This window comes from Adiantum capillus-veneris, chromosome 10 (genome assembly GCF_014529385.1).
Source record: "Adiantum capillus-veneris isolate H3 chromosome 10, ASM1452938v2, whole genome shotgun sequence".
In the NCBI taxonomy this organism is placed as follows: domain Eukaryota; kingdom Viridiplantae; phylum Streptophyta; class Polypodiopsida; order Polypodiales; family Pteridaceae; genus Adiantum; species Adiantum capillus-veneris.
The window spans coordinates 120,424,130-120,435,984 of NC_140940.1; the positions used below are offsets into that span (position 1 = coordinate 120,424,130).

General features: G+C 48.9%; 1 protein-coding gene across 1 annotated transcript; it reads left to right on the top strand.

Moving 5' to 3' along the window:
• Positions 1–7,385: 7,385 nt before the first annotated feature.
• Positions 7,386–10,091, top strand: LOC147449552 (aspartic proteinase nepenthesin-1-like). Its single transcript, XM_086522636.1, has 2 exons — positions 7,386–8,475; positions 9,395–10,091. Exons 1-2 carry the CDS (start codon positions 7,506–7,508, stop codon positions 9,940–9,942), a joined length of 1,518 nt encoding a protein of 505 aa, XP_086378762.1. The 5' UTR covers positions 7,386–7,505; the 3' UTR covers positions 9,943–10,091.
• Positions 10,092–11,855: the final 1,764 nt, after the last annotated feature.

Genomic DNA, 11,855 nt, shown 5'->3' on the forward strand with positions numbered 1-11,855 from the left:
AGGAATGGGCGCAGCCATAAAGCAACTTTTTGAAAAAGATAGTGGGTCCGGAGTTTTGAACGCTCACCACGTGTCAATATGGTCATTGGGCTATCCAAGGTAGCCAATCATCATTGGTGCACGGAGAGTGAGAAGTATACATCATGTCTGTTGCTTGCTTGTGAATACATAGGTGCCCAACACAAAAAGGGGCTCATTTTGAGAGCGCCCATGTAGGGCCCTCGTGAGAGACGAGCGCCGCCCATTTGTGAAGCCACCCTAAGTCTTGACTTTTGAGTGCAAGACTCTTCCTTTTGGAGCTTTGAGGTCTCTTGGGACTGTTCCAAAAAAGCTCTCAAGCTCCCCCGCTGCCGCCGGCCCCCCCCCCCCCCCCCCCCCCCCCTTCAAAAAAAAAAAAAAAAACCACGTACATTAAAAAAGCAGGAGCTAGCTACTACTCCTCCCCCACTTTCAATGTCTACACATCACTACCCTAGCTCTCATTAACAAAGTCAGAGTCTAGAGATATGTGTTTGGTTTTAAAGACCCACACATAGAAACCTGTGTGTGTGAGAGAGAGAGAGAGAGAGAGAGAGAGAGAGAGAGAGAGAGAGAGATGGCCGCCTGTAGTGACTTGTGAACAAAAAACCCCAAACCACGTAAGGATCAAGATAAAGAGAACAAAAAACCCCAAACCACGTAAGGATCGGAATAAAGAGAAAAAAAAAACCCAAACCACGTAAGGAGCCCGCGAGATAAAGAGAGATAGCCACCTGCGTAAACCTAAAAAGATGGGCTCTCTCTCTCTCTCTCTCTCTCTCTCTCTCTCTCTCTCTCTCTCTACCTGCCCTGCTCTCCCTGTACGCTGGTTTGCCTGCGCCCTCCCTCTCTTGCGCGCTGCCTGCCCAGCTCTCCCTGCGAGCTCCCTCTCTCCTGCGCACGTATAGTTATGCCCGCCAATAGAATCCCCCCTATGCACTGCGCATTACCTTAATCGGGGTGCCCTTACATTAATCGGGTTGCCCTTATCGCACGTACAACAATTAATTTGGCTCCCCACAAGGTTTAATTCACCCAAGAGCTAGGGGGCTCTCTCTCGCGTGAACCTGCTGCAAATGAGCTCGCGTAGAACTGCTGTAGAAAGTCACGCTGAACAGAGAGGACAGGCTCGCACGCTACTGCCCTGTACTCGTGCTGCGCGCAGGTGGTCCTAGCAATTGCAACAGATGCAGCAGACAACACGCAGCATATAAGGTTTCTCTCTCTCTCTCTCTCCTCTCTCTCTCTCTCTCTCTCTCTCTCCGCTGCTGTTGCCCGCCCTGCCCTTGCGTTGTGCTGCTGCCGCGCCTGCACCTGCACGCTGTGCTGCTCGCCCTCGCCCTCGCGCGGTGCTGCCCCCCCATGCGCTACCGCTGCAATCCCCCCCCCCCCCCCCCCCCCCTCCCTCGCTCCGCCTGCAGAGCTGCGCCACACACCGCCCCCCCGCTCCCCGCGTATGGCGTCCCCCCCCCCCCCCCCCCCCCCCCCCCCCCCCTTCCTTCTTCTACGCGTAGAGTGTCCCCTCCCCCCTTCTTCTACGCGTAGAGTGTCCCCTCCCCCCTTCTTCTACGCGTAGGGTTCCCCCCCCCCCCCCCCCCCCCCCCCCCCCCCCCCCCCCCCCCCCCCCCCCCCCCCCCCCCCCCCCCCTTTCCCCGTTTTTTACACGTAGGATGTCCCCCCCTCTTCTTCTACGCGCAGGAAGTCTTTAATTTTTTTTTTTCCCGAGCATGGTATCAAGCACACTATGTTGTATCGGCTTAGTCTCATAGGTCAATTTAGCATTTTGAATTCGTTTTGAATACGTTAATATATCATTTTATTTCCCTTTTCTTTTTGATACCCCCTACCCCCCCCCCCCCCCCCCCCCCCCCCCCCCCCTCTCCCTCTCTCTCGTCTGCACTCTATCACTCCCCCACTAGCCCAGCCACCGAGCCCGCTGCTAGTGTGGGTGCACACGTACGCTTAGGGACCCCTTGACGGACGGCGATCAAGCATGAGGAAGCTGAACAATAAAGCCGACCCCCTAGAGGATGCCATACAAAAGTGCAAAAAGGAAATGACGGAGGCCACTACCAAGATGAACCGTAAGCTCTGGGGCACAATAAACATACTCGAAGGACGCATGTTGATCCAAGAGAGCAAGATAAGTATGTTGGAAGACTGAGTGACGACTCAAGAGGCAGAGATTGTGTCGCTCAAGAAAGATCTCGCCGAAGCCCGATCAAGAAACACACTAGAAGAGGGCGAAATGCAACCCTCAGTGATCGAAGAAATCAACACATGAATCAAGGAGCAAGTACGGGCCATCAAAGAGGGAGAAGAGCAACACAAAGAAATGACGACTTCTTGGGTGGATGTTCTTACTAAAACTCAACAGAAGGTTGATGAAGCCGAGAAATGGATCAAGGTGGACAAGAAAGGAAAAGGCAAGGAGTTAATGTCCACGTCCACACCCACTATCATTAATCAAACACTAGAGGAGGAACAAAGGAGATGGATGCGCGCTTTACATGTGAGAATTTGCGGTCTTAAAGACAAAGGCAATGTGGACGAAGAAGTAAATGAACTCACATCCTTGATGGGGGTGCATGAGCCGACGCACACAAGGGCATGGAGAGTGGGCAACATAAAGAAAAATGGAAGCAATGGAGAAACCTCAAAAGAAAGAGCACTCATCCTCCGTTTTCCCTCCATGGAAGCGAAGAAGTCCTTCTTGAAGAAAAGACCAACTCTTAAAGAGACTGGAATCTTTCTCGGGGGTGATCTCACCCTCTCATAGATCGCCCATATGCAGGAAGTAATGCCGGAAATTAGAGCGGCAAGGGGAAAAGGCAAGATTTCCTTTTACCGAGATGGAAAAGTGGTAATACTAGAGCGACGCTCCACATGACGGTGCGAGACTTATGGGACCACACTCAAAGTGGTTGCCTGGAACTGTAATGGATCTATGCGTCTTGATGTAGGTGCTTTTGAGGATAGATTTATTGGAAGAGACATCATCTTTTACTCTGAGACACACCAGGCCCCTGGGCAACCCATGCCTCACATCAATGGATACAGGTGGGAGACAGCTTACAGACAGGAGACATGCTCAGAGAACAGAGGACGGGGCTCGGGGGGAGTGGCAGTGTTATTTAGAGAGGATCTGCAGCCATTGATACATATAGCCCGCATGGATGAACAGGCTAGGTACATGTGGGTGAGATTGAAAGCAGAGACAGGCATATATCTTTACCTAGCTATTTGCTACTTTCCCACGAGTACATCAGTTTATGCATCACCCAGAGGACAGTCCCCTTTCTCTATTCTAGATGATGACATATGGGAGTTCTCTAGAGATGGTGACATTATCATACTAGGGGACTTCAATGCTAGGACTGCCCATCACTAGGCAGTGTTTTATGATACTTTAGAGGAGATGCTAAGAGAGCTAGATGTCATGGAGACAGGCCTGTCCAGACTATCACACGATGTGGAATATACTGAATATGGGCGACACCTGATAGACATGGGCACTGCACATGGATTGGCCATCTTGAACGGCCTACAGAGATTTCCTGCTGCGGGAGGTTTTACATGCTTCCCACACAGGCATGGAGCCAACACAGTGGACTATGTCATGGCACAACCGAATCTCATCGCTAGTATCCAGGATCTCACAGTTGGGCCCAGACCGGTCGGGGTAGCAGTAGATCATGCTCTGGTGTCGATGACCATCTCTTTCCAGTTCAATGTAGCACACAGGCCACGGGTAGCAGCCCCTACTCGCTACACATTCACACGGGAGACGGATTTTGTATACATGGACGGGATCTACAGACGCCTATGCACTGAGGACCCGGGGCGACCTTTGGAGGAGCTAACTACTATACTGACACAGACATTGCATGAGGCAGCAGCAGAAGCATACCCACACACCCAGCCTGAGCAGAGCCGCCGATCAGGAAGCATGCCCCAGAACAACTGGTACGATGAGGAGTGCCGCCAAACTAGAGCCAAACTTCAGAGGGAGGTACTATTGGGGGATGTCACTTACAAACAGTCATAGATTGACTTCCGACGCCTGGTATGGCGGAAAAAGAGAGCTTTCTTGGCTCGACTCGAGCAGGATCTATATCAGCTATTCTTGAGTCAGGACTCGCGGGAGGCATGGCGGCTCTTTCATGAGCAGTCCCCCCCTTGCAATTTCCTCCACAGAGACCTGGGGTCAGTATGCATCATCCTTGTACACAGTACTTGGACAACCGCCCCTCCCCAAACCCCCTGACCCATGCCCACACACATGTGCTTTTTTCACCCGCTGAGATGGTGAAAAAAGCCATTGATAGGATGAGGACTGCATGGGAGACCATATGATCATGATGGCTTAGTCGCTGAGCATTTCATGCATGCCAAAGACCTACTAGCAGAGCTTCTAGCAGTTATGTTAACCGTGCCATGTGTGAGGGCCTACCGGACACTTGGAGCCTATCTACGATCGTACCTATCTCAAGGCAGGAGACCCCATGGAGCCTGGGAATTATCGCACTATTATGATTGGGCACACACTGGCACGGTTGTATGCATCCATTCTTGAGCAACAGTTGAGTAGATGGGCAGAGAGGGAAGGAATGCATGCAACCGGGCAGGCAGGGTTTAGGAGAGGCTTCTCTACTCTTGACCATATCTTCACACTCAGGGCCATCATCGAGGAAGGCAGATCTCATGGGAGACGGATTTATTGTAGCTTTGTGGACTTCTGCAAAGCTTTTGACACAGTACCCAGAGCTAGATTGATGCGCAGATTACAGCAAATGGGAGTACCCACAGAGCTCATTTGGGGGATCATGGCATTGTACAGATCAGTAGTAGGGCATGTACGCAACCCGGAGGGACTTTCTACACCGGTTCACTCCACTATTGGGGTGAAGCAAGGCTGCCCGCTCTCTCCTACTCTTTTCGGTATGTATGTGGATGAGGTTTCTGACTACATTGACAGCGATGGGGATAAAGGTGCACAGCTGGCAGGGACATGGATTCCACTTTTGTTATATGCGGATGATATTGTGTTGATCTCCGAATTCCCAGAGGGAATGCAACGTCAAGTGGATACTCTGCATACGTTTACCCACGAAAGTGGTTTGTCTGTCAACCTTGGTAAAACCAAGGTTATGGTGTTTAATACCACCCCACAGTGGATCAGGAGGTCAGCACCTACATTCACATATGGCCACGAGACTGTGGAGTACACAGACGCTTACACTTACCTTGGAGTGGTTTTCAGCGGACCCACATTCTCACTCAGAAGAGCAGCAGAGACCAGACTGACTAGAGCCCATGCAGCATTGGGTAGATTGGAGAGGATGTGTTCGCAGGTTCAATTTCAGGAGCCCCGGACGAAGCTTTGGCTCTTTGACACCTTGGTGGCCTCAGCATTGCTCTATGGGGCCGAGATATGGGGGCCCTCTTTGGATCACCACGGGATGTCGGGTTGCACAGACGGATGGGGGAACATGGAGAAACCTCTCGTCTCTATGAACTCGCGGCTCATTAGAACCAAAGCATCAGTACCACGGGCCATTATCCACGCAGAGCTAGCGCCCCCCCCACTAGTGGTGGAGGTGCTCACCAGATCAGTCTCCTTCATAAACCGCACATGGGAACTTCCCAAAGACAGATATGCTCGCATAGCACTTGAGTCCTCTCGACAATTAACCATACAAGGAGATACAACATGCTGGTATGGGGAGATGACATCATGGTTTCAGGCGCATGGGTTCAGCATAGACAGGCTGCCACCATTCCAGTACTCATTGGATGCACCATCTCTCATTCTTACACGATCGGAGATCACCAAGCTCATCCGCCAAGACCTGACCCAGCTAGACACCAGGAGGACATGGATACAACCAGCACAAGAATTGTGCACGAAGATGGCTTTCTACAGAGACCACCTTCTCCAACTTACGGAAGATGGTTTTGTGACGAGACCAAGATACATGGATACCCACTTGTATCATGGGATACGATGTGCTATTGGCCAACTACGCACATCGTCTCACCAGCTGCGGATTGAAACTGGGAGATACAGTGGAGTACCATCAGAGGCCAGGACATGCCCCTTGTGTGACATGGAACCGGAGACAGAGCTGCATTATACATGCCGTTGCCCTGTCTACTACGAGATACGAGGCCGCTTCCATTGCCTGTTCAGAGAGGGTTTTGGACCACTCGCAAGAGTAATGGGATACGAAGATCAGAGATGCCTAGGTTTGTTCTTGCTCGAGCTGCGCAGACACAGAGAGAGCTTGATGAATGGCAAGGCTAGCCAGTCTCAAAGACGAATCACAGACTTCTTTAGAGCAGACACAGGACAGCCGCAAGAGCCACTCCCACAGCAGAGCTCCCCCTCGTCTCACACCAACGGCACATTGATCAACCGAGCGATTGAACTGGGGAAATCCAGACGCCCACGACTGCGAAGGACTACACAGCACCGACGGAGGCTACGTCAAAAGATTCGGAGCACGCTGGCTAGGCATGCACGACACCCGGTCAGACTACTAAGCATGGAGGAAATTGATGAGATTCGCCAACGACCGATGCTAGATTTTTTGTAATAAACTGCCCATTTTTGCTTAGTCCTTTGCTTAGCTCACATCGACCAACCTAGGACCCCATAGTATATATGTTTGTTTTGTATCAGATCCACCACCTTGTAACTTTGTGGTCTCATAGGTCACTATGGCCTTTTGAAGACGTTAATGTAACATTTCATTTCATTTCATTTGTGTGTGTGTGTGTGTGTGTGGGGGGTGTAGTATAAGGGTATCGACCACCTGCATGCATTGGAAAGAACTGCCACTGACTAATCGAGGTCGCAACTTGATGCATCCATCGTGCTTCTTCCTCTCGAGCTGCGGGTCTCAGTGCGGACGCAAGTTGTGGGAGGTCTAAGCATTGCAGTTGAAGGTCTACCAATATAGGGCTAGTTTTCCTGCGGAAGGAAAATGAGAACAGTTAAGGCGACGTCGTGTATATAGGGAGAGAATGCGAGTGCTGCAGGTAGAGCCTGATCTGGTAGAACTAGCGCCCGCAACTCCAAGAGCTTAAATTTCTGTATCTGGGACCGCAAATCGACTTCCAGCTCTACCACAAAGTTGATTTGAAGGGACCGCAAATCGCTCTATGCGCGTGCAAATCAATGGCCCTATCGTCAAATCAATGGCAACTTGGCAAGCGCCTACGTGGTGCCACCGTGCCACGCTGGTTGGCAAAGGGCCATCTCGTACCTTGCAGAGTATAGATATAGCCTAGATAGATTATGATACCTTTAAAAACTTAGTTTGCAACGAGTTTTCGCTTCGAGTATTTCTTTGCCTTGAAATCATAAAAATATGGGCGGCCAGGAGGCATAAGGCAGGGGTACATTCCATTATGCTCGGGCAAGGAGCCCCATCTATATAAAAAGCATCTGGATATTCTGCATTGGTAGCCCTGCAGCAGCAATGGAGGCTCGCTTGAATAAGCTCGCTCTCCTGCAAGCGCTATTACTGTTCTTAGCATCCTCTAGCTTTCTAGCCCTAATTGCCATCAGGGATACACCAGCTAGGTCCGTAGCTGCTACCAGCAAACGGTCGGTCCGACTGAGCGTGAGTCACGTCTTCGACGCACATTCACCTCTTCGGCCGGTCGGTTGCAACGATGCTTGTGCGACACGGCTTCGCATGAAGCGGATTTCTGAGTCAAGAGAGGCTCGCCGCCGGACTTATGAAGCGGCCGGATGGACATATGGTCTCAACAGCAGAACTGCAGCTGAGGGTAACAACAGCAGTGCCCATGTAGCCGGTGGCCGACTGGCATCCATCCCGTGGGGGCAGGTCAGCACCGGCTACTTTTCGGGCGGGCAGTTGTCGGAGTATTACGTCGAGCTCACAATCGGGTCGGCGAGCCAGCCGGTGCTCATGATCATCGACACAGGTAGCGACATAGCGTGGGTGCAGTGCCTTCCCTGCGATCAATGCTACGACCAGGCATTCGCGTACTTCGACGCAACCCAATCGGAAGATTTCGTCTGGATCAATAAAGACGACTCCTACTGCGCCGACCTGCAGGACACAGGCATCGGCCGGGGCTCCGACAACGACGACTGCATCTACTTGGCTGGCTACGGAGACGGCACCTCCACGTTCGGTTACTTTGCCAAGGACGACTTCAACTTCTGGGATGCCGGCGCCGGTTCCGACGGCGTGAGCGTCGCAGTGCCGGAAGTGGCCTTCGGCTGCGGCGTAAACAACACGGCCGGCGTCGAGACGGCCGCGTCCGGCGTGATGGGGTTGGGGTTTGGCCGCTCCCTCTCCATCGCGGAGCAGTTCTACGAGCTCGGAGAATTCAGCACCGCCTTCGCTTTCTGCTTCGCCCCCATCTTCTCCGACCCCAACTCCGGTTGGATCATGTTCGGAGATGGGGCCCTACCACGTAAGTTGATACACACAAAAAGAAAATTTCAGAGTTGATGATGTTCTCAAATATAGCATAAAATGGTTCTTCATGAAGGGCCGAATCTCATTTGATGGAGAGGGATCTCATTAGGGATCGCTCTCATGCACACACAGACCTGTGTGCTAGCTAGTTGCTTCACACCTCTAATCTCTCTCTCTCTCTCTCTCACACACACACACACACACACGTCCAGAAAGCACCTCTAATTCGACATACTATGTACATCATCTTGAGCTTACGTGCTGGAGGCACCACATGCCTAGCACAAGAAGTTTTGGACAAATTCTCACAATAATTCCCACATTGTGACTTCCCTCAACATCATGAGCTTATTATGTGAGGGAGGCACCCCACACTTGGTCCCCTGTCCCCAATCGTACCTAGCTAGGTATGCGGTGCCTCTCGAGCAGAAGCTCATGATGTTATGCATTGTATGAAAAACACTGAAAAAGACTCCGTTAGAAAAACGTGCGGTTGGGGACATGGGATTCTCGACCCTGTATAGCGAGAAGCCATTTCACATACAGCAAAAAGTCCTCCTTCCCGGGTATTTTACATACAATGTATAACATAAGCAAATGTTGCTAAGAAGCTCACAAGAAGTTTTGGACAAATTCTCACAATAATTCCCACATTGTTACTTACCTCAACATCATGAGCTTCTGGGAGGGAGGCACCGTATACCTAGCTAAGTACGATTGGGGGCAGGGGACCGCCGGCCCGGGGGTCCCCTGTCCCCAATCGTACCTAGCTAGGTATGCGGTGCCTCTCGAGCAGAAGCTCATGATGTTATGCATTGTATACAAAACACTGAAAAAGACTCCGTTTTCCTACATGAGAAAATTTCCAAATCTTCTTGTGTATACTCTAATCATGTTGAATGCTCCTTTTGCAGCATCCAATTATCCAAGTACCCCAATTCTTCAAGGGCAAGGGTATTCTGTGTACATCTATGTGGAGCTAGTGGACTTTATAGTTGGGGGCCAACAAGTGGGGGTACCGCCGGGGGTGTTTGCCATAGATTCAAACACTAATAACGGTGGTGTAATTGTGGACTCTGGGGACATAATCTCGATTATAACAACGGGTGCATATGCGCCTTTTAGAGTGGCATGGCTCAATGCGGTAAGTGGTGTGCTCGGGCCTCCTGGTGCAGCCGGCCCTGATGGACTTGATACTTGCTGGGACTACCCTAATGTTATCGATCTCCCTACCATCGGCTTTCTCTTTAGAAACGGACAAGTGTTTCCCCTTGCACCAGCTGCCACCCAACTGTACTTCATAGATGACAATAATGTCCAACGCATGTGTTGGCCCTTCCTTGAAGGCCAGCCCGGCGACACGTTTGCATCCATGGTCATCGGCGCCGTTAGCTTGCACTCAAATGAGGTTGTCTTTGACACCGTCAACCATATCTTTGCTTGGAATCCTGAACAGTGCTAACTAAAGCATTGGATATATGTTGGAATTTGATGAAGGGTCTCCAAATAAACTCTTGTTATCACTATGTGAAAACCATGAAACCAGAAAAGCTAGAAGCTTTTTAAGGTTAAGGTAAATGACTATTAAGGTAAATAAGTTAAGCACCTTTTTATCGATTTATTTCTAATTTCCCTGTGCTCTCGCTATGTTTAGCTCTCTCTCTCTCTCTCTCTCTCTCTCACACACACACACACACACACACACACACACACACACACCCTTCATCAAATTCCAACATATATCCAATGCTTTAGTTAGCAATGTTGTTTGACACACCCTTCATCAAATTCCAACATATATCCAATGCTTTAGTTAGCAATGTTGTTTGTTTGTGTGTGTGTGTGTGTGTCAAATACTCATGAATGTAGGTGAATGTCCTCATGAAGGTTACCCTGTCACGCATGAGTGTGTCTTGTAGGTGAATGTCCTCATCAAGGTTACCCTGTCATGCATGGCTATCAAATCAAGAACACACTCATGGTTTGACCACTCAAATTCATATCAAATTCATCATTATTTTTTTGCTTGAAGCCTTTGTTGGCATTGCTTGCCTTGCAAGGAGTGATATAGGCTATCTTTCACCCAAATGCTAGTACACATTTTAAACCTATTTTTAGAGAGATCACATTCGCTCTCTCTCTCTCTCTCTCTCTCTCTCTCTGTGTGTGTGTGTGTGTGTGTGTGTGTGTGTGTGTGTGTTGGGGGGGGGGGGGGGGGGGGGGGGGGGTTAAATTCATAGGTGAAAGCATGTTAATGTGACATACTTTAAGTTGTCTCAGACAATAGTAATTAGCATAATTTTGACATATGTTAACTAGTACAATAACACGAGTTAGATCTCTAAGATATCAATCAAAAGCTCTTGAAACAACAAATCCAAATGTACAAACTCTCACAAGTTTTGATATTATTTGTGAAAATTTTACCATGTGCGCAAGCTTATTTAGATGTTCTAATTTGAACATGCTAATAGCACAAAAATCATGTCACGCTAGCATGATTTTACCCTTACATTGTATTAATAAAGTGTCAAAATATAGAGAGAATCCTCACCATATAAATGTTTTGAGATATGAGATCTTCTTTGATCTTCTTTTATCTTGATAAACTCTTGTTATCACTATGTGAAAACCTTGAAACCAGAAAAGCTAGAAGATTTTTAAGGTTAAGGTAAATGTCTATTAAGGTAAATAACATGTTGACCACCTTTTTATCGATTTATTTCTAATCTCCCTCTGGTCTCACTATGTTTAGCTCTCTCTCTCTCTCTCTCTCTCTAACACGCACGTACGCACACACACACACACACACACACACACTATATGTTAGATAGACCTTAAGTTAGAATTTATTGTGTGTGTATGTGTGTGTGTGTAATAAATTAAAACTTGAGCTCTCTCTAACATATAGTGTGTGTGTGTGTGTGTGTGTGTGTGTGAGAGAGAGAGAGAGAGAGAGAGAGATGCTAAAAAATTTAATGACTTAATTAAATGTCAAGAAAATTATGGAAAGGGTGCAAGTTACATAACAAACAGGCATACCACACCTGCAATCTTCTTATTGTAGATGCAATAATTTTCTTTGCTCTGTTGGACCCTTTAACCCTACTTGAAATTTATAAATTTATATTACCATTTTCTTGGTGTCTAACTTAAACCAAACATGCTTCACTTGACCTTTCACACCAAGTGAACTTTGCCGTTCACCGTCGTGACTCTTGTAGATGAATGTCCTCATGAAGATTACCCTCTCATGCATGGCTACCAGATGAAGAACACACTCATGGCTTGACCACATAAATTCATATCAAATTCGTCATTATTTTCTTGCTTGAAACCTTTGTTGGCATTGCTTGCCTTGCAAGGAGTGATATA